Raw genomic sequence first — 23,373 nt, forward strand, 5'->3', positions numbered from 1 at the left:
CTTTTCCAGTCTTTTATTTGTTTGGTAGACAACAACCTTGGGGAATTATGTCTAAGAGGTGGCAGGGTGGTATGGGTGGAGAGGGATCTAGTTGTTGGGCTTGCCGTCACTAGGCAACAGGGACCAGCTCTTTCTGACTGCTAGGTCTCCCTTTCTCTCTCTGCAAACCAGCAGTCTCCGTGATGACTCCTGGCCCAGGGTCTCAACAGCTTTGGAAACGGTGAGATGCAGGGTCTCAGGCTCTGTTCCAGACCTAATAAGGTTCATAGTGGGCCTACAGCCTAGGTCCTACCATGTCTTCTCTGCGCAAGGTCATTGGTCTCTTCCTAGGCTCACACGGACGCATTGAACTGACACTGTGTGAGGATGTCTCTTGCTAAGAGATGGAGAATGCCACCGACAGGGAGGCCCTACCTGTCCCTTGACACCCAGATCAAATGAGCACCATAGAGAATCCTCCGAGAAGCTTCCCTGGGGACTGACTGATCAGGTCCCCTCTGCTGCCCTTGATGGAGGCTGTGTCTTGTTTGTGGGTTAGTCTCTCTTGCCTAACGGTGAGTGTGAGTTTTAATTCTCATCGTTCCCAGATCCCTCTCCTTCCCTGCCATGTGCATGGCCCCTCCGAGAAGTCTCCAGGAGTCTATGATACTCAGGCTCTATTCTTGGTTTTTGTTGACAAAAGATGCAAGTTGAGGTCATGTGGAGCCTCTGTCCAAGTACCTGTCATGCAGATACAACCTGCTTCTCTCTCCCTCTCCTTCTCCCTCCCCCTCCCTGTGTCTCTCCCCCCAACCCCCAGAACAAAGACAAATCTCACAGGGGAGGCACCCAGCCTGGAGACACACAGAAAGAAGGCAGAGGTTGTCAGTCAGGATGTAGTCACCTACAGCCTGAACTGCACAGTAGGTCCATGGAGTGAGTCCTCTGGCTGGCAGGAGCTGCAGGGCAGGTATTAGCAGCTGGAAAGGGTGGGAAAGAAAGCTCTGATTGGGTGGGGAGGTGGTTCCCAGGACCACCACTCACCAGCCTCTGACGGTGGTGCTGGTGTTTTATTCTCCTCTGTCCCTCAGTTTCTTCACGCATAGCATGCAGCTGCAACGGAGGGGCAGCAGACCAGCATCCACACAACACTGGCCTACCTCTGCTGTTTGATGCATGTCTGCGGCCTGAACCTCCTTTGCATCATTGCGATTTCTCTCTGGAGACCACTAGACCTCAATTTCCCCATTTACAAATAAGTGAGTTAACCTGCAAAATAAATGTCTTAGCCAACTCTGTGAACCTCTATCTTTCGTCCCCAGGACCTCCGGGGGAGGAGCCAGGAGCCTAGGGTTGTTAGCAGGAAACAGTCACCCCCAAGCAGTCACCACTGACAAGGTGTTCAGCCAACCAGAAAGCCAGCCATGTAATCTGTTCCCTCTGGGTTCTGGTCTTTCTGCTGCTTCTGGCTTGGTGAGCTCCACCCAAAAAGAAATAGACTAGCAGGAAGACTGGGTGGGCCCAGGCCTGTCCCAACAGCCCCTCCCCCTCTCTGGCTCTTCTCAGCCAAGCAGGCAAGGGCAGGGAGAACAATGCTAATAACTCTGTCCCATGTTGAGTTTATGGCTGGATTCTGGCCAAAGGCTGGAATATTCAGGAGTTGTACAGGCCTGGGCTGACTGGGCTAGGATCTGGAGAGGGGTCACTGGGTGACTCACAGGTGACCCCCTGGGGATCCTCACCTCTCAGCAGCTGCCATCCACAGCTCCTCCAAGCCTTCAGTCGCCAAGAGACTAGCCCTGGTGCATCACATGTGGAATGGGTCTGTGAACACACCTAAGTCAAAGATTCCCAGATCCAGTTTGTCTGACCGCAAGATTTCAGAACAGACTCGGGAGATGTCAGAGTGGGTCATTTTTTTCTTCCCAGGTCTGAAGGTCATCTGTGACTTCCATCTTGCCTCAGAAGAAAAGGCACTTTAGTAGGGAAAAATGGAAAGATATACTCTCAGAATAAGCGATAATTCCTAAGCTATTTCATGTTTTAGTGCACTCTGTGTCGCTGACATAGTACCACAGGTGAGATGGTTTATAATAAGCCTTCGTATTTGCTGTCTTGTGGTCTTAGAGTCTGGGTGGTCTTAGATAGAGGGGTCAGTGTCTGGAAATGGCCTTCTTGCCGTGTCACCCATGGCAGAAGGGCAAAGAGAGAGCAACAAAGAGAGCAAGATGGGATCAAGTCTATCATTGTATAAGGAACTCACAGCCTTAACCCGCTCCTGGAGGAGTAGAGCTCTTGTTACTGAACCACTTGTAAAGGTCCCACCTCTTGATACCACGAAAGATCAAGCTTCCAACATACAAACTTTGAGGGACCTGTTTAAACCAAGCGTAATTTGAAAAAAAAAATGAAAATTCCATAGTGTGGGATGAAAAACTCAGTCTCTGTCCTTGCTTTTGCCTGTTCACAAAAAAATCATGAACGCTAACAATTTGACCATAGTTCAAAGCCAATTAGAAACCCAGGGGAAAGGCCAAGTGTAGTCGCACACACCGTTAATTCCAGCACTCGGGAGGCAGAGACCAAAAGATTTATGTGAGGAGTTCAAGGCCAGCCTAGTCTACATAGTGAGTTCCAGGACAGCCAGGACTACACAGTGAGACTCTGTCCTAACAAAATAAAACAAAACAAAAAACAAACTCAAGCCAAACAAGAAACCCAAGGCTAACCAACTCCAGTTCTCAGACCAGAACTCATCCAAAGAGGAGACCTGCCAAGGCAACCCAGTCCTGGTAACACCAGGACCCAGAAGAACTAGTTTGCTATGTCAAACCCATTGTTTCCAGTTTGGCTGTTGGAACATTCTCACTGGGTTGCTACCTTTTCCTGTCTGTGGTTGGTTTCCACCCTTTCTCATCTAATCAAATGTGGATCTTAGCAGGACACCTGTCCCCGGCAGGTGGCTGGTCTTAGTAGATAATTCGGATGGTGGAGCTCTGAGGAACACCCTGATCTGTTCCTAACCCTCCTGTGGCTCCAGCCATCTTCTTTCCTTCAGACACCATTGGTCCCACAGCACTTTCCACGAAGCACACCCTTCCTCCTGCCCAGGACCAGCTCCCTACTACCAGCCTCTGCCGCATCCCACCAAGGGCTGGCCGTGTCCTTTGCTTCCCAGACTCCTTCCCTACAGCATACATCTGCTCAAGGTTCTACTCTATCCCTTCAAACCTCCTTCAACAATCCCCGAAAATCAAGGTGGTTTTTCAATAATAGGGAAAAAGTTGGGGGCAGACATCAGAGAAATTCTGTGGGCTTTCTGAATTCTGGTTTTGTTTTTTCCTTCCTTTTTTTCTTTTAACTTAGTAAAAGTGTGTAGGTAGAAAGCCATTAAATAGCTGGGTATGGGTAACACATAACTATAACCCAGCTCTCTGGAGGCAGAAGCAGGAGGATCCACAAGCTTGAGGCCAGCTTGGGCTCTAAATGTGAAAGGGGGAGGGAAGAGGGAAGATGAGGGGAGGGGAGCGAAGAGGAGGGGAAGGAAGGAGAGGAGAAACTCAAGAAGGCACAGCCTTACTAAAATTACTAAGAAAATGGAAGCAAGACCCAGGGAGATTGCTCACTCGGCGAAGAGCCTGCTACACACAGGAGACCCTCAGTCCAGATCCGCAGAACCCAAGGAAAGAACAAACAAACAAACAAAACAAAACAACAACAACAACAACAACAACAAAAAAACAAAAAAAAAAAAAAAAAAACAGGCCTGGCCCTGTACTTGTAATTCCAGCACTGGCAGGGCAGAGATGGAGAATCCTTTCAGTTCAATGGCCAGAAGTTGGTGAGCTCCACCATCAGTAAGACATACTGTCTCAAAAAATAGGTGGAGAACTAAGGACAAGAACACCCAACACCAATTTTACTGCCTCCAGGCGTGTGCACACATGCACACACACACAGACACACAGATACACACACAGACACACACACACACACAGACACACACACACACACACACACACACACACACACACACTGGGGATCTGGCTTTACAGTGACCAATGGGGGGAAATGGTCATAACATCATAAAGTAGGGGAACTTGACAATATCTTTCTGGATTAAATGCATGTATAAAGTAATTTATGGTTGTGCACACTTGGAATCTCAATATCATCTGTCTCAGAAGAGTCAGGGAATCTTGGCTAAGTTTGAGGCTAGGGCAGGGGGGTTGCGATGAATTCAAAACCACACAGACTAGAGACAAGGCCCTGTCTCTATAAAAGAAAAGAAAAGTGCATGCACACATATCAGGACTTGTGTAGCAGTTTTATTCATAAGAACACCAGACTGGAAACAATCCTAAGGCCTACACTCTAGCAGGAAGGCCTTTTAGAAGAAAATAAACACAGGGCCTGGGAAGACAGCTCAGTCAGAACAGTTCTGCTGCCCTGACCTATGTAAAAAGCCTGCAAACACTTGTACTCCCAGCACTAAGGAAAAGGCAATTCCCAGTGGCTTGCTGGCCAGCCAACCTAGTCTAATTGTCCAGCCCCAGGTCCTAGTGAGAGAACTTGTCTCAAAAGGCAAGGCAGATAGGTGGCTCCTGAGGAACAACACCCAAGGTTGACATCCAGTCTCCAATGCATGCACACTGATGCATGTACACCCACGAACATCTGCAAACAACTCCACATGCACACACATACAAACCCCAACTCTATGTAACAGCATGTCGAGTGGAGAAAGCCAGACCCCAACACACACACACACACACACACACACACACACACACACACACACACACACACACACACAGTAACCAATGATCATAAAGAGCATAAGGAGGATTATGCTGGTCGGGGTTGAGGGAGGATGAAATGGTGATCTGAGGAAACTCAGGGGCTTCTGGCTTCTGGGAATAGTGTTTCTTTTTCTGGCTGTTGGTGGCACGGCGAGTTCATCCTGTGAAGACTCACTGAACTGTGCCTACCATTTGTGCTTCCTGTAACTATGCTATGCTTCAGTAAAAGCCACAGAGAGGGGCAGTGGAGAGGAGAGAGCAAGAGAAGAGGGAAGACAGAGACCCCCAAAAGTAGTTAATCCCAGCAATTCTCATGCTGACAACTGATCCTGTAGCTCTCTTTGCACGTGAGCAAACAGTGGACTAGCAGGATATACTGGGAAGTGGCGAGCAATTTAGATGTCCTGATTATTCAACCGTAAGTGTTAAACAATTCATAACACATCCATAATGGAGTGTTATTTAACCATTACCAAGTACAGGGCTGATTTTTATGACTGATGTGCAATAACCTCCAAGACATAATGTGAGGTCAGCGGGCAGGCTCAGAAGGTTCATAGCATACCATCCTCTATGCAGGACGACATGCACACATAGGTAGACTGCAAGTGCACAAACAGGGGTTGGGCTTTCTGGCCTAAGGCACACCGCTCTCTCTAAAACTCTTATCTTTAGCTCTGTCCAGTCCTACCTGCTAGAAACACTACACTGTCACTGAGCATTGGGTGACAGGGGTCTTAGGAAGTCATCTAGCTTATAAAAAGATCAATATCCTCTTGAATATGAGTAAGGTCGGGAGCTTGGCAGCAATGGATAGCTTAGGTAGATACGGGTAGTTTGGAGCTTGTGCCTTAAGAGCCATGTTCCCAAGTATCCCTGCTGTCCAGGAAACAGTCTGCAGTGAGAGAAGCTCCAGGTCCCAGGAGATCCATTGCCTTCTCTCTGTAGGAATGAAGTAGGCAGACAGCAGGACTTGGGCAAGGTCACACTGCCAGAGAAGCAAGCGATTGTGTCCAGAGCCCAAGCACATGGGTTTGTACTGAGCAACTGCCAGGGAGGGGAGCCATACTGCAGACTCAGAGGAAGCAGACTACTGCTCTCTCCAGGCAGAAGTAACATCTGGAAAGCGAGGGTAGGACTTAGGGTCCTGGATGGAAACACGGGGGGTGGGGGGAGCAATTGAGAAGCAATGGAGAAAGAGGGAGTTCCTGTGGACTGGAGGACTGGAGTCAGGTTCAGAGGAGTCAGGGATTCCTGGGTAAGTTTAAATGTCTAGAGTATGGGTCTGGTACATTGTCCACTTTTGGAAAATCCTTCCGGTGGTGAGAGGCAATGACAGAGTGACAGCCTGGAGGTAGGAAATTTTGCTGGGAAAAGGTGACAATCATTCAGGTGTGTCTGTGTAGCAGCCTGGGCATGGGGAGGAGTAAGTGATGAGAACAGTTGGAGCAGTATTTTAGAAGAAACAGTGATGTCATTGGTGAAAGAACAAACACAGGAAATGGAGGGGCTGAAGGTGAACCATGGGACTAGATCAAGAGGCAGGATGTCCAGGGGCACCCTGCTTAAGTGAGGACATCAAATTGGGGTAAACACAAGTTCATTCCCAAGAATGTTGGATGAGAGCGAGAGGTACCTGTGAAGTGCTCCATACAGAAGCCAGCAGGGTTGACAGGGCTGGTTTAATGTTGACTCATTAAGTCAACAGTTGCTACGAGCTGACATGGATAAAACAGCCACACTCCCCATCCCAGAAGAGACAGACAGTACACAGAGAAAAAGAAACACTGCAGACCATGCAAAGTGCTGTGGGGAGGTAAGGTAGAGAGAGACAGCAGTGAGAGAGTAAGGTCAGCCTGAGTCCACAGGTATGCTGGGAGAGGCTTCCAAAGGGAGACTCGTGGATACATCAAGGAAATAACAATTCCTGAGCCCTGGAGATAGCAGTTAATGGGACAGGTGACCCAAAGGAGCCCTTGACCCTTGTCTTATTTTTGTGATATAACAACACAGCTGAGACCGAGAAGTTTATATACTCTGTGTGTGTGTGTGTGTGTGTGTGTGTGTGTGTGTGTGTGTGTGTGTGGCCATGTAGAGACTAGATGTCAACCTCTGGTGTCATTTCTTAGAACCCACCCACCCTGGTTTTGTTGGATTTGTTTCAAACAGTGAATCTCACTGGGCTGACTGACCAGTGAAGCCCAATGTTTTCTGCCTGACTCTATCTTCCCAGTGCTGGGATCCCCAGTGCGCCCCACCATGCCTAGCTTTTTATGTGGGTTCTGGGGGTTGACCTCTGGTCATCCTGATGCAAGCTCTTTACCAACTTGTACACCTCCACCCTGTGTAAAAAGTTCATTCTGGGGCTGGAGAGATGGCTCAGTGGTGGGGAGCACTGACTGCTCTTCCAGAGGTCCTGAGTTCAAGTCCCAGCGACCACATGGTGGCTCACAACCATCTGTAGAGAGATCCGATGCCCTCCTCTGGTGTGTCTGGGGACAGTTACAGTGTACTCATATAAAATAAATAAATAAATCTTTAAAAAAAAAAAGTTCATTCTGCTCAGTTCTGCAAACCAGGAAGACTCATTTTGTTTACCCTCTGATGGGGGTGGGGAGGATGTCTTCCTGCTGGATTATGACACAGTAGAATGTCACGTGGTCAGGTAGAGCAAGCAAACTAGCTGGTCTCTCTTAAGACCTCATAACTTTCCTTAATCCCTATCACCCTCTGAAGGCCCCCTCTCCAAATACTATTAGCAGATAACTCGAGATCATTCCCCAACACATGGAACTGTAAAACATATGTGAGAGAGAACAGGAGAGAGCTGAAGAGCAGGAGCTCAGGAGTGGGAGCCACTGAAAAGTTGGAACACGCCTGGAGGCATTGGATGGGGCAGAGGTGATCTAGATAGGGGTGAACACAGGGAGGCAGAAATTCAACGGGGAAATGAAGCAAAAAAAAATTTGCAATGTTTTTTGCAAATTGCAAAAAAACAATGAAGCGCAAAATAGGCCCCGGGTGTACGACTAACTCTGTGTGTGTTAAATGCCCAAGGAGACATGTGAATTCACCTTTAAACACTCCTACTGTTACTTCTTTGGCCTACTTAACCCCACTGTCAAGCCAGTGTGGAACTGTGAGGAATCAGAGCTGCTACAAAGCTTAGGCCTTACTAGCTTAAGGAGAGGGCTCCCTGCCTGCTCACCTGTCTGGTAAATATAGACGGCACAGTGCCCAGCTCCTGTCCACTCATATCAGCTATGATCTTTCCCATACCTCCACCGGTTTCAAGGCTCTGCAGGGAGGCCTCAAAGGGCTAGTAGAGGAGGGTCCTATTGCTGCCCTGCAGGTTGGGGGTGCGGCATAACATCCTGCATGCATGACCCCTGCTCCCCAAGACTTGTGAAGACTGTATGTGAATAACCACACCTAAAGACCAAAGGAGAAAAATGGGTACGAGGGATTTGGGTCAGCTCTCACGTATAGGCCTGAGGACTCCCCAAGTGGGTGGCCTTTGTATGGCCACAGGGGAGGACCTGCAGGCCTCATTAGATACAAGTGAGGTGGCTGACTACACCGCTGTAGTCCTTTTGCAGCAGACAGCAGATTAGAGTAGTAAGAGCTTTTGATCTGGCGCCATGCAGGAAAGAGCGGATGTCGTCCCTAAACCCAAGCAGCTTTCAAATCTCTTCCTGGGCAGAGGTGCGGTCCTAAGAACCTGCGGCATCTTAAAAGAAATTAAGAGACAGCGTGAAGCTGTCCCTGTGGGTCCCGCCTACCAGATCCGTCCACTGCGTGGGGCCAGCGCGCGACCTCTGCGAGCAGCCCCTGCGGCAGAAGAGGACCTTACTGCAGTCGACTGCCGCCGCGCCGCCGCCGGGACCTTTCCCCTACTTTCCAGGGCTCACGCCCCGCCTCTAGCCCGACCAAAACACGTGCCGCCTCCCGCCCCGCCGGATCACGCCGCAGCCAGGCTCCGATCACGCGCCCCCCCGCGGCGCCCATTGGCCCGCTTCTTGCGGGGCGGGCGCCGATTGGCTGGCGGCAGAGGTCACGCCTCCAGCAGGGAGCGGTGTATTTTGGTTTGCCCGCGCGCCCCGCCCAGGGCCGCTCCCTCCGCGGCGCCCCGCCCCTCCCGCGCCTCCCGGGCCGCGCGGAGGCAGAGCCGCGCGGCAAGGAGGGCGGAGGTGCGCGCCGGGAACAGACGCTCGGGACACCGCCGCCCGCCGCCCACCGCCCACGTGCAGCCTCCGCCGCACGCAGAGCTCCTGCCTCGCAGCATTGCTGCCTGCAGGCCATACGGCACCATGCACTCGCCAGGCTCCACCGGCCCGGGCGACGCGCGCGCGGTAAGTGACGGGGCGCGAGAGGAGACGGGGGACGCGGGAAGGATGGCGACTCTTCTCTGCGGTGGAGGCTGCGGCTGTGCTCTGGTCCGGGCAGGGACCGGTAGGCTCGGCCGGGTCAGGGTGGGGAGGGGGGTGTGTTAGCGCGGCAGCCAGCCTTCAGCTTTGTCTCTTGTCCGCTGCGGCCCCGCCCGGCGCGGCTATTTCCAGCCATGACGTCACCCGAATGCAGCGGAGGACCGCTGTTGGATGTGGGCGCGGCTGGCGGGAACTTGGGGGCGGGGCGGGGGCGGAGTCAAAGCCGGGTGCAGCATGAGGGGGCGGGGCGAGAGCTACTAGTAGTGGGGGGCGGGGCCAAAGCAAGGGCGTGGGCGAGAGTGCTTGGAGGAGATATGGGAAGCTAGATGGGACCAAGGCGAAGGGCACGGTGAATGTACCTGGTAGTAGTATAAGAGGGAGTAAGGGCGGAGCCAAAGCTAGAGAGCTTGTTGAGAGCCTCTGGTGGAACTGTGGGCGGGGTCAACGTAAGAGTGCTTAGTGAGGACGGATGGGAATTTACCTAGGGGCGGGGCAGAGGCTAAATGAAGGGGAGGGAGTGTGGTGAGAGCATCAGGTGGGCATGTAGGGGGGAGGGCTGTGGGTGGAGCCAAACTAAAGGTGTCTCAGGAGGGTGTGGCAAGAGTACCTGGAGGAGGTTATGATGGAATGAACAGGAGCAAGTGTGTCTTGATAGGCGGGTGTGCGAGAGTGTGGTTCGAGGAGATCTATCAGCCAAGCTTAGTGGGCTTGTAAGGGTAGGGCTGGACAGGGGTTGGGGGTCCAAGGGAGAGGGGGTGTGGTAATAGGACTTTGCTGGAGTGGAAGGCCTGGGCCTAGGGACTGAGTGGAATTATGGCAGGGACCTCTGTCAGAAGGTGTAGGCTGAGGAGCAACAGAACCTGGCAGAAATGTAGGGGGGCAGAAAAGTGGTGCGGCACACAGTGGACTCAAGGTTCAGCCACTGGGAAATTAAGCTTGGGAAAATGCTTCCTTTCTTAGGGACACCGCTCTGGTCCTTTTGAGCTAGAAGATCTCACCACCACCACCACCCCCCGACTGGTTGCTTGGTTTCATTTGCTGCTTTGTGTGTTTATCTTTCCCACGGCACCTTCCTACTAGCCATTTTGGTGTGTACCTCCAGAGTTAGTCTTCATCATCTAGCCAAGAGAAGCGTGAAGTCAGTAACCTGTTTTGTTTATTTTATAGTTGTGGGATTGAATCCAGGGTCATGCATGAGGTAGTCAGGCATTAAACTATTGAGCAATAGCTGGGCTTTAAAACCTTTTTTAAGAATCAGGATGTGTGTGTGTGTGTGTGTGTGTGTGTGTACTGCTTCTCAACCAAGACCAGTCTTCAGAGCTTGAAAGCAAAGTTGTGTTGAGAGTCCCCTTCAGGTGTCTCGTTAAGGGTGTTGCACATGCCTGTAAGGGTTGCCATCCCTTTATTCTCCTGAGCTAAGAAGCCGCTGTGTTCTGCCACCTTCAGGCTGACATCATGGACATTTGTGAGTCAATCCTGGAGAGGAAGCGGCACGACAGCGAAAGGTCCACGTGCAGCATCCTGGAGCAGACAGATATCGAAGCTGTGGAAGCTCTCGTTTGCATGAGTTCTTGGGGTCAAAGGTCCCAGGTGAGACCCCTCACACCCGTCTCTGATTCTGGTGACGTCACCACGGCGGTGCTTATGGACACAGCTGCACCTGATCTACCAAAGGACTTCCATTCTTTTTCAACTCTGGTAAGAGGAGGTTGAGGGGAGGAGAGCGTTTTTGAGAACTGCCTAGAATAGCTTAGGTTAAATATGCTGAAGAACCCGTAAGGAGATCAACAGATGACGCCGGCCGGGAAGCTGCCTGTGCTCCTTTTGTGTGGATGCCAAAGTGTGCAAACTCCTCTCTTACAAATGTTTTCAGTGGGTCGTAACTTGCTGAGAGATGCTCAGGGACAAAACCTGTAGGCAGTGACAGAAAGGTGTATTATGCCAGCTTTCCCAGGAGTCTTAAGGGGGGGTCTTGAGTTGCCTCAGACTGGGATGAGGATTTGTGGGAAACAAGAAAGCATGTACTCTGACATCTCACAGCCTTTAGCCTAGTGGAGACATGTCACCTCTGCCTTCCCGTGACAGCCAGCCAGTGTAATTTGGAGTTGACACATCAGTATTTTATCTCTAGGTTTTAACTTGCAGCACCATTGCAGGTGCTTCGTGGGTTGGAGAAGTCAGATCACAGATTGTAGGCAGTAGTAAAACTGAGAGCTGGCCGCCTGGGCCGGGAACTTGCCCCGGAGAAGCTTATGGAAGGTGGAATTGGAGGAGTGGGTAGGAGTGAGGACTGGAGGGATTATGAGCTGGCTCATAATAGTAGCCCCTCAGGTTTTCAGGCTTGGGCTTTTGTGAGGTGGCTGAGGAACTGCCCGGAGCCATCACAGAGAGGCGTGGTTCAGGAGAACCCGGGTTTTCTTGGTTTAAGAATTGAAACGTCATGAAGAACTTTATAGATCTGTTTTCGTTTTTGCAGTTCTAGTTGAATTGCTTATTTCAGAAGCTGTGCATGACCTAGGTAGGGTAGATAACACCCTTCTTCCAACAAGACATGCGCATGGTTGGAAGGGGCCGTTCATGTGGGGAGAAGTAGGAGCAGCAGAGTCCCCAGAGATCCTCTGGGTCAGTCAGGGCAGTCCCCTCACAGGCAGTGGGATCAGTGCAGTCAGATAATTTCCTTGTGGCTCTTTTGACCAAAACAACCTTTGACGTGGCGCTTTTCTTTCTCTCCGTTTTTATTTTAAAGTGTATAACTCCTCCTCAGAGCCCAGAGCTCATGGAGCCAACAGGGACCCCTGTTCCTTCCCAAGTAATCAATTCCCAAGGATGCATGGCCACTGCCCTCCCCCCATCCCCTACTGGGGGCCCCAGAACACTGAGCAAGGGGGAACCACCGGAGCCATCCTCAGAGTCCTCCTGCAGGGCCGTGATGACGAGCGTGATCCGTCACACTGGGGAGAGCCCAGCTCCGACATGTTTTCCAACTGGTCCAACTCAAGAGCAGCCAGCGTCCGACAGCAGAGGAGGACAAGACCCGTTGCTGGACCACCTCGAAGCCTTGCAGGACACACGTTTGGCAGATGGCTTACTTGTCACTAACTTGGTTTCCTGTCAGCCTTGCTTGCACAAGTCTGGTGGCCTGTTCCCCATCGACAAAGGCCAACAGACAGTATGGCCCGCTGCCGTTCAGACCTGCTTACCAAAGAATCCTGAAAGTGACTTGTCAAGGAAAACCACCCCTTTTATTTCTGTCCCTGTCTCTAGCCCCCCTGTCCTTTGCCAGATGATCCCTGTGGCTGGACAAAATGGCATGCTCTCAGCTTTTTTGAGGCCTCCTACCCAGTTGCCTGCAGGGACTATCAAGCCCATCCTACCCCAAGCTGCTTCAATGTCTCAGCCTGTGTTCATGGGCCCGCCTGTGCCTCAGGGAACTGTGATGCTGGTCTTGCCACAGAGCACCTTCCCCCAGCCTGCTGCCTGTCCATCCAGTGTCATGGCCATTGGAAATACCAAACTCTTGCCCCTTGCCCCTGCCCCAGTGTTCGTCGCCTCCAGCCAGAACTGTGCGCCTCAGGTAGACTTTTCCAGAAGGAGGAACTATGTTTGCAATTTCCCAGGCTGCCGGAAGACCTACTTCAAAAGTTCCCACCTTAAAGCTCATCTTCGCACCCACACAGGTAAGTGGTAGGGTGTGAAAGTTAAGTCGGGTTCTTCTTCCCAGCGCCATGTTCCCAGAAGTAAGACTCAGACTCAAAAAATATATTTACAGATACCTTGACCACATGGCTAAGCTCCACTCTGTCATAACTTAGATAACCCACTTATTTTAACCTACATTCTGCCACATGATCGGCTGGCTACCTGTGCTCAGGTGCCGTGTCTGCTTCAGCTGAGAATGTGCAATTCAGTTCTCAGTGAAGCCAGCTCATTTCAAGTGCATGCGGCTAGTGGCTTCCCTAATGGCCAGAGAATATAGTAGATCTTCCCAGGTGAATCTCCAGCCTGGCTGTGTTCCAGAATTCTCTCTTCCTAGATGTCTGACCTCTTACTTCCTGCTTAAGCCATAGGCCATCAGATTTATGATTGACAGGCGCTGCACCTGTACAGACATAAGATAATCTCTCTACAGCGGGGTGCCTGGTGTGATGGGTGCACAGCTCAAGGGAAGAAAGCAACCTGGGCCTCCTCTAAGAGAGGCAGGTGCCTGCTGGAGGAGACAGTGGGGCTTGTGATGGCTTTAGGGTACTCCTCACCTTTCTACAGTAGGCGTCAGTAAAAACATCAGTGTGACTTGGAGGTCCGTTCAAACCATCAAAGTTCATACTGTAGAGTGTTTTAAGAGTATAAGGTTTTTGTTTTTGTTATTTGGTTTTGCTTTGGAAACTGTATAGTTTTAGGTTAAGAAGTCTCACAAGGGGCTGGAGAGATGGCTCAGTGGTTAAGAGCACTGGCTGATCTTCCAGAGGTCCTGAGTCAATTCCCAGCCACCACATGGTGGCTCATAACCATCTGTAGTAAGATCTGATGCCCTCTTCTGGTGTGTTTGAAGACAGGTACAGTGTACTTATATATAATAAACAAATAAATCTTAAAAAAACAAGAAACAAAGGAAATGGTGGTGAGACATATGATAACCCACATGGTCAAAGAGGACGGATATCAACACTCACTCAACCGACGTGGGGCAGGCCCTGAAATGATCAATAGACAGGGACTGGAGAGGGCTGAGGGTGATGTGTGGAAATGGGCAGATAGATGAGAACAAAGGAGGCTGTGTTTGCTCCGACAAGGAGACAAGACCAGGTTAGCTATAAGGTCCACATCCTAAAGCCGGCCATGGCTCCCACATATGAAGGAACGATTCTTTCTGCAATGTCTGCAGACCAGACACCATGGAGTCTGCCATGGCCAGAGTATACTGTGCTAATTAGAAGTCAACCTCTAGCAACCTATTTTGAAATAAAAAAAGCTATAGCAGGAACTCTCTCCAGGCCTTTTCCGTATTGCAATCCTTGAGCTAGACATTCTAATGGGATCAGGGGGTGATGTTTCATGGCTGAGTTTAGGAAGCCTGCTTTTCTGCAGACGCCTCATCTACACATGTGCTTACATGTAAATACGTGACTCTCTAAGGTCAGCTTTAACAAGAAGACTAGACTATGTAACCACGGGACCATTAAAAAACACCAAGCACATAGACTCACAGAGCACCTAAGAAATGTATGCTCTACCCTACTGAGTATTCTGGCCAGGTGGCCTCAGTGCAGGCATCATCACTCATGAAGCTGTTTGAGAAGTGCAATTTAGTTCTCAGTCAGACCACCCCTTTTCAAGTGCTTATGCCTAGTGGCTACCCTAACGACCAAGACATGTTCAAAAAATAAACTCAAGAGGTTACTATAACTTCTTGTGTGACTTTCTTTTTTTTTTAAGATTTATTTATTTTCTGTATGTGAGTACACTGTCCCTGTCTTCAGACACAGCAGAAGAGGGCATCGGATGCCCATTACAGATGGTTGTGACTCACCATGTGGTTGCTGGGAATTGAACTCAGGACCTCTGGAAGAGCAGTCAGTGCTCTTAACCACTGAGCCATCTCTCAAGCTCCTCCTTTCTGCTTTGTTTTTACAATTTTAGGATTTATTATTTTATTATTTATATCATTACTACTACTACTACTACTACTACTACTACTACTACTACTACTACAACAACAGTTTTGGTTTGTTAAGACAGCGTTTTTTCTGTGTAATCCTGGCCATCCCGGAACTTGGTCTATGCACCAGGCTAGCCTTGAGTTAAAAAATCTACCTGCCTCTGCCTCCTGAGTGCTGGGGTTAAAGAGGTGTGCCACCACACTCATTTATGTTTCTGTGTGTATATGCATGTGCATATCGGCTCATCGGCCTGTGGATTTGACCCCTGGAGCTGGAGTTATGGGTGATTGTAAGCTGCCACTATGAGTCCCGGGGTCTGCTGTGGGTGTGTTTGAAGAGCAGCTTGTTTTATTTTTACTTACTGATCTAAACTGGATACAAACTCCTGGTGTCCCACTTGTGACGTCAGCACCTTCAGCAAGGTTGTGCTGGGAGCTGTGTTGGATAAGGGGTAACCTGAGGGGTAACCTGTAGTGTTCACATGGGCTCTTTGGCATGGTCTGTCCAGATGACCTTTACATCATGGCACGGATTGCAGATTTGGAGAGGTGACGGGGTTTCAATGTTTACTCAGTTTCCCTAGCTAACTGACAGACCCGCAATACCTGAATAAAGCCAGTTCCTTCCATGCTTTTCAGAGAAATAAGTTCAGTTTAAACAAGTGTGGGGCTCTGAGGAGACCGCTGCTTTTGCCATTCACCAGCCCTTCATGGAGTCTTCCTAAGCACAGAAACTTCAGGTGGGCTTACCTCAGATTGAGTTTCAAGTACTTCTTTCAATCTGAACAACATTTAAATGAAGAAGGCCAGGTGAATGGGTACACCGTTTTTGGCTGAATACAAGGAATTTTGTAAATTGTGTGCCGAGGGGCTGGCATTCTCTGTGCAACTCCTGGGCACTTTGTATGCTGCTGACCTTAGGGGAGCAGGGATAGGAAAGGCAGCTGTTTGCATCTGCTTTTGGATGTTTTGACAGCATCTAAGACGCTGATAAAGAATAGTACACCAAGCTCCAGGCTCTGGAGCCTCGAGTCTAAAAGCCTGTGTCGATCAGTTATCTGTTAGATCTTCCCAGTGTGGCAGACAACATCATCTAGTGCAACAGGGTTAGTATGCCTGACAGCTTGCTTTTATAACAAGGCCACTCCTGGGACTCTGTTAACCTAAATTCCAATGCTCAGGACCCAGTCAGTGGCCAATGATCCTACTACCCCTTAAGCATCAAAGACGTATGACTTCAGAATTACATTTCCAGGGTGTGAAGTCTGGGGTCCGGAGTCAAACCACATTAGCCACCTTTGCTTGCCGTGGAAGATTCTGAAATGCACAGAATACGAAGCCTCGCTGCTGGATTTTCTGTTAATTCAACTCTGAGATCTATCAGAATCGGTATCTCTTCAGACCCGTTATACCTGCCTTAGGCAGTCATGGAGACAGATCGCTTATGCATGCAGTCTGTGATCGCCATAGCCAGGTATGGAGGCTTCAGGATACAGAGAAGGGCCTGGTCCTGTGCTGGCTGGAACAGCAGTGTGTTGAAGAGGTATACTGTCTGTCTGCCTGAAGGCTTCCTTACCTCTGTAACTCCAGGAAGATATTTTGACTCTGAGGCACTTGCTCTAGAACGTCAATAGGCACTTAAAGCTTCTGACAAGAAAGTGTCTATTAGAAATAGAACACGGGGCTGGGGATTTAGCTCAGTGGTAGAGCGCTTACCTAGGAAGCGCAAGGCCCTGGGTTCGGTCCCCAGCTCCGAAAAAAAAGAACCAAAAAAAAAAAAAAGAAAAAAGAAATAGAACACAAGGGCTGGAGAGATGGCTCAGCTGTTAAGAGCTCTGACTGCTCTTCCAGAGGTCCTGAGTTCAAATCCCAGCAACCACATGGTGGCTCACAACCATCTGTAATGGGATCTGATGCCCTCTTCTGGTGTGTCTGAAGACAGCTATAGTTAGTCATATACATTAAATAAGTAATATTTAGAAAAATAAATAGAACACAAACCTTGCCATTTTATAACCTATGTGGTGGTTAGTGTTGATTGTCAGCTTGACAGGATCTAGAATCACCTAGTAGACAAGATTGAGCCTTGAGGGAGAAGGTTTAGTTAGGGTAACGTGAGAAGACCCACGGTAACTGGGATTCTGGATTGGTTAAGTCTCTGCTTCTGGACTATGGACAAAGTATGACCAACTGCCTCAAGCTCCTCCCACCACTCCCCTGCTGTGGTGGACCTGTGCCCTCAAACTGAGCCACAGCGAACACCTCCTTAATTAGCTTTTGTCAGCACCATGGGAATGGACACAGCAACCTGCTTGTCAGTGTAGAAATGTAGACATAAACCAGTGATTCTAAGAAAGCTCAAAGCCCCTTGGAAGGATTTTTTTTTTTTTTTTTTTTTTGTGGGTGTGTGCAGTTTGTCCTGAGCGAGAAAGAATTATTTCTTTAAAGAGGTTTTCTCTCACATCTGTGGATGGTGGTCAGTTGGTGGAGTGCCTGCCTAGCATGCATGACTTTCCAGAGTTGATCCCTAGCGTGTAAAGTTAAGGAAAGTGGTGCACACTTGTGATCCCAGCACTTACGAGATAGAGTAAGGAGAATCAACTTCATGGCCTTCCTGCTACATGGGGTGTTGGGGGGCATCCAGGCCTTCATGAAACCCTGTCTCAAAAAAAAAAAAAAAAAGCATTTTCCAGAGAGAGGAAGATCTCAAGTTCTCAGCCAGCCCAGGCTATCCTAAGCAAAACTCTTCTCAAAGAGAAAAATATCCAGGGTGTTGGTATACGCCTTTAATCCCAGCACTTGGGAGGCAGAGACAGATCTCTGTGAGGTTAAGGTCTGGTCTACATAGGGAGTTCTAGGCCAGCCAGGGCTAGGAGACCCTGTCTCAAAAAACCCTGTCTCAAATACAGTCCTCCCCAAATACAATAGTAGATTTGTCTCTATTTTAAGATGCTTCTTAAAAGCCGGGATGGTAGCACATGCCTATAACTCTAGCACTGAAGTAAATTCCAAGTCCCAAACCAGCCTAGCTACATAATGGATCTCCATTAGAAAATAACATGAAGCAACATACATGTGTACATGTTCAATTTTTGAGAGATTAGTTTGACATCTGTGGGCTTTGGCATGTCACATCATGTAGAAAGAAATGCACTGTAGAGGGCTTGCTGAGTTCTGAGCTGCCTGGTGCTAGGACAGCAGTGTTACTCTTCTGCTGTGTGACGAACAGAGCTGTGGGCAGCGCTCGTGGGCTTCTCAGTGAAGTGCCGAGCGTGCACATTCACTTTGACATGTTCTTCCACAGGGGAGAAGCCTTTTACCTGCAGCTGGGACGGCTGTGACAAAAAGTTTGCAAGGTCAGATGAACTGTCTCGCCACCGCAGAACTCACACTGGAGAGAAGAAGTTTGTGTGTCCTGTGTGTGACCGGCGCTTCATGAGGAGTGACCACCTGACCAAGCACGCTCGTCGCCACATGACAACAAAGAAGATCCCAGGCTGGCAGGCAGAGGTGGGCAAGCTGAACAGAATCACCTTAGCAGAGAGCCCCAGGAGCATCCTCGAACCTTTGCCGGCCTCTGGCTGAGGCTTCCTGTGGCATCCATCACCTGTGGGCTTCTTCGAAAACCTCTTCAGGAATGGAACCTGTGTGTTCCTCTCCAAAAATAACCATGGTCTCTGGGCTGTTGAAGTGGGGAGCTGGTTCTGATGGAAGTGTATTAATTTTACTTTTCTGGTTGGGACCCTGTTCTATATCTTTTGTAGTTTCAGAACTGTCTGTCTGTCTCTGTGTGTCTCTGTCTCTGTCTGTCTCTCTCTTTTGTAAGGAAATGGAAGAAAATTTGATCTAAATCACCAGCATTCAAACAAATATTCCTGCAATAAAGTTTACAAAGTCTGGATTTTTTTTTATACCTTTCTATTCATGTTTTGTAGAAATGTGACAGGGTACTAATTTTTATACTTTTTATAAAAATATTTATATTGTGCTCAAATCACCAATTTGTGGGTAGACAATTTTACAGCCTTCTTTTCCATGTTTTATAACGTTTTGTAATAACCCTGCTTAAGAGTGAGCCTGGTAGTTAGAAAGAAACAAATACCAAGTTTGTTACCAGCCTTTTATAGTGATTGTTTTAGATCAGAACTGGTTGAATAAAGAACTCTTAAAGGGGAAAATAAACTTTGTAGTTAGCATCTTTGTATCATTTTCAGGGGAAATTCTAGCAGCCACTCCTGTAGCCCACAGAACTAAGATTGTGGTTGGGTAGAAGGAATCATGTGAGCGATGTCCCTGAGGAGGGTGTGCCCGGGTCTGCCTGGGCTGCTGGCCAGCTGAGCAGGGGCGAATGTGGAATGTTGACTTCTGGGCCATCTGTCTGCTAATGGCAAATGGTCCCATGTCCTGCCTGTACTTAAGCACCAAAACCAAGAACGTGGATGCAGAAACTTTGTAGATTGCCCGGTGGCTTCTGTTGTGGATTTGTACTGCATGGCGGATTGACCACACAGAGAAAGGGAAATGTCTAAATGGGTTGGTTAAACTTTCCACCGGAGAGCACCTTCCACAAAGCAAGGCCCTTTGTACACAGTCGGCTCTGGGGTTCAGATGCCTTTCTTATGGACAAAACACCGAGAAATGTGTCACTAAATGGCAGTCAGTACCACCCAACTACCTTCCCGGTCATTGTGTGTGAAGGAAATGATTTTGCTCAAACAAGAAGACTTGGGGTGGGGATTTTGTAGTTTGCCTGAAAACATCTGGGGAACTGCTTTTACGCCTTGTGAGCGCGCGTCCTGCATCCAGGTGGTCACAAAAAATGGTTTTAGTTAAAGTTTAGTTAAATTGTATTGCTCGGGCAATACAGTTAAGTGTGAGAACAAAGTATATTGTGCTGTTTGGGCAACCTGAGAATATATTTGTGTGGTACGTGTTAAGTTTTGTATTTGCCTTTTAATGATTGGCATTCAACTTTATTAAATGATGGCAAGGTAGAAATATTAAACAGATAAAATGAGGTTTCTGTGTTCAGGTCTTTTGAGCCTTATATAACCATTACGTGGTCATACATTGTATGTTACTTGATCCATGTTAAGCTGCCTTGGTAGCCAAGTTTTGTATGTACGCGTGTTTAGGAACTGTCCAGGCAGTGCTGTTACTGTCTTTCAACACAATGGAGTGCAGGAGAACTAACTGTATATAGCTCACATGTGTCCCAGCACCCTGGTCCTGTCCACCTGTCTTAAGACAGCATCCACACTGGTGACTGTAAGTGATAAATGGCATCCAATTTGGAATGTCTTTTTTTCATTGTGACATGCAGAAGTGATGTTCCTTGTCCTGGTGTTTCTGTGGGTAACGGCAGGCCTTGGGGGGTTCGGTTGCTCATCACAGAACTTTCTCAGACCAGTATTGTTTCTAAATGATGGATGTGTTGAAATACCATTAGCTTTCCATTTCCTAATTAGATTTAGGAACCCCTTTTCTGAAAGAGCCCCCAACATTTGTCTACTGAAAAGAAAACAGTTCGTATCTGAATAGGACTCCTGAGCCCCAGAGCCCCGGGAGTGGCTGCTCCCTTGAGGGTCCTCCCCAACTTCCCGCGGCGTGATGGTGATTCCAGTGCACTTTATTGCTTGAGAAGTTCTTGATTTGATTTTTTTTCACTTTGTTGAGCCTTTCAGTAGTTTTAGTGATAAAAATTTAAATGTTAACTACTTTTGTTTTATGTAACAGACCTTGACTTATTTAAATGAATATGTGTAATGTAACTTTTTTTTCCCTTTGAATCATATAAAACTTTCTTGGTTCACAGACAAAACCTGAGTGCTGTGTTGTATAACTGTGTATGTGTGGGTCTGGAAGACTCATCGTGTATTGGCCTAACTTGAACTCTTATTTTGGGCGGTCTACTCGGTTTCAGGGAAAGCAAAACAGTGGCAAAGAAATCAACCCATAAGAATCTTTGCAGCCAAGCTGTGGCAGTTCAGACATTAAAATAACAGTAGTAATAGCTCCTCCACTTTTGTCTGACAGTAGCAGAGACTGGCTTCCATCGTCACTGGAACCAGCCATCCACAGCAAGGGTCAGGACATGATTTCCTGTGTGTCCTCCCTCCCTCCCCACCTCTTGGCATCTGGCTGGACTATGCTATGCAGAGCACACATCGATCAGGCCCCACAGTCATCTTGGGAGGCAGGAGACATGGGTATCATTCCTCCCAAGAGACTATGCTGGGGAGCAGGGCGAGGTCTCCCCTGTTGCTCCTGGGCTCTTGTAGACAGAAAGACCTGGAGTCATCTGGGTGTGAATCCAGACAGCCACTCATCCTACTGAGCAGCTGAGACTTACCATTCCATCTCTGCCTCCTGGACACAATATACCTCACCTCTCCTGGCTGCACTCTGCCTGGCGTGGACTATGCCCCTCTTGTCTGCCATAAGTGTTCTACACAAGAGGAGTTGCTCTTGGAGTAGTCTGCACTGCAGGTAGTCTTCAGACTACATGAGCTGTTTATATGCCTCATCCTGAGGCACAGCAGCTTTGAGGTGCAAGCCGTGGGCCAACTGCTTCTAAGGGTTCAAGTACTTCTCTGTCTTTCCCAGGGCCCCATGCCCTAAAGAAGGCAACCTTTCCTTGCCAGCAATGGAAAGGGTTTCTGTGTGTAGCCCTGGTTGTCCTAGACTCTGCACATGGACCCAGATGCTCTAGCAGATAGGGGAGAAGGTCATGCCCCCCTCTTTCCCTGTTGGTGGTCTCCTTCCCCAAGAATTAGCATAATCTCTAGGGGGAATTCTTGGTTAGCTCCCAGCTGGATTCTGACTTCTCCAGGCAGCCACTGCTTCCCTCAAGACCATGTGGTGCTACTGTTGAGAGTTGAAATTGATCTTGGGAAGTCAAACCTGTCCCCCAGTACCACACACACTATTGCTTTAGTGTTTGGATGTGCAGCTTGGCGGCCCACCCTTTCAGTCTCCTGGGGGGGGGTGCTTATCCTGAGGCACCAGCAATTTTGGGGTACAAGCTATGGGTCAACTACTTCTGGGGGTTCAAGTGCTCCTCTGTCTTTCCCAGGGCCCCGTACCCTAAAGAGGGCAACTCCTCCTTGCCAGCTCTGGGAAGGGTTTCTCTGTGTAGTTCTAGTTGTCCTGGAACTCACTCCGTAGACCAGGCTAGCTTCAAACTCAAAGATCTGCCTGCCTCTGCCTCCTGAGTGCTGGGTTTTAAGGGGTGTTCCACCATCATCTAGCAAATGAAGGGTTTCTTTCCACCAGGAAACAGTTCCCTTCTGCCTTTTAAGGTCTAAGTTTACCCCAAGGTCCAAGCTAGCACCCCAAAAATGGTCTAATTATGGAGCCTCCCTCCTAGAGGAGGTAACTAATCTTCGGGGCCTAATATGTGACTATGGGTCAGCAGTGGGGCTCAGTGGGTAAAGGCATCTGTCACCAAGCCTGGGGACTGGAGTTTGCTTAGTGGAAAGGGAAGCTCCTGCAAGTTGTCCTCTGACTTCCACATGTGCCCTTCAGCCTCAACACCCATGTACTACACATACACATACTTGTGTGCACACACACAAGTTATAATAAAACACTTTCAAATAAAATGTGATTTATGCACTTAATGCACAGAATCACCCAAGGGCACCTTCCTCCTACCTGTGTCAATGACTTGCTAAGCACAGTCTTCCCTAGTCTGGAAGATTAGATTTAGGAACCCCTTCTGTGAAAGAGCCCCCACCACTTGTCTACTGAGAGACTAAAGTTGGAAAACAGTTCCTATCTGAAGAGGACTCCTGAGCCCCACGGCCTCAGGGGCAGAGAGAGAATGTGGCTTGGCTGCATCTATGCCATGTATGTGGGAGTCAGAGGACAATCGAGGAATTGGTTCTTTCCTTCCACCACTGGGCCCTTGGGGGACGCAACCCTTAAGTTGTCAGGCTTGACAAAAAAACAAACAAAAAAAACAAACAAACAAAAAACTACATTTTATTTCTGCCCAACTCTTGACAGGAAGCAAAATACCCGTGACACTCACTATCTCGCCTGGCTCCTGCTCACAGACACCTGATCTCCAGAGTGCAACCCAATGAGGAGCACTGTCAGGGGGACAGTGTTCTGAATCCCAGAATCTCCCAGGGCTGGGACTCCCAGGCAGGGTTCTGGGCATCATTCCAGGAAATGAAGCAGCTCTGGGAAATTTGGAACATCAAAAAAAAAGGGGGGGGTGTTAAAACTTTGTACCAGGCAGTTTGTCTAGTCCCTGCTGATGGACAAGGCCCCTGCCAAGCTGATCAAAGACACCATGGACACAAGAGCAGTGATCTGGGAACTTCTCAAGGCTCTGCCCCTCTGTCAAGAAAGCCTACCCATGATTTCTGACCAGAAGGACTCAGGTTTTTCTCAAACACAGCTTTCACACATCTTGAGGAAAATCTGCTGCAGTGCCAGTGATCATCTGTGGTTACTTAGACCCTCATGGGAACCAGGGTCAGTTCGCTTTATGTGGGCA

The 23,373-nt window shown here is 48.9% G+C and overlaps 1 protein-coding gene and 1 long non-coding RNA gene across 5 annotated transcripts; one reads left to right on the forward strand and one right to left on the reverse strand.

Moving 5' to 3' along the window:
• LOC148005165 (uncharacterized) lies at positions 1-1,934 on the reverse strand. The gene is made up of 2 exons (XR_015622947.1): positions 1,722-1,934; positions 1-959 (listed from the first exon to the last, which is right to left on the reverse strand). It is a non-coding gene; the product is annotated as an uncharacterized LOC148005165 (long non-coding RNA).
• Positions 1,935-8,958: 7,024 nt separating this feature from the next.
• On the forward strand, positions 8,959-20,685 carry Klf11 (KLF transcription factor 11). 4 transcript variants are annotated; one of them, XR_015621875.1, is made up of 5 exons: positions 8,959-9,133; positions 10,655-10,906; positions 11,955-12,885; positions 16,120-16,338; positions 18,169-20,685. XR_015621875.1 is itself a non-coding variant. In NM_001037354.2 (4 exon segments), coding segments are annotated over 4 exon segments (1,506 nt in total). In that variant the 5' UTR covers positions 9,044-9,091; the 3' UTR covers positions 18,450-20,675.
• The last annotated feature ends 2,688 nt before the right edge of the window (positions 20,686-23,373 follow it).

Source organism: Rattus norvegicus, chromosome 6 (genome assembly GCF_021556685.1).
Source record: "Rattus norvegicus strain SHRSP/BbbUtx chromosome 6, alternate assembly SHRSP_T2T, whole genome shotgun sequence".
NCBI lineage: Eukaryota > Metazoa > Chordata > Mammalia > Rodentia > Muridae > Rattus > Rattus norvegicus.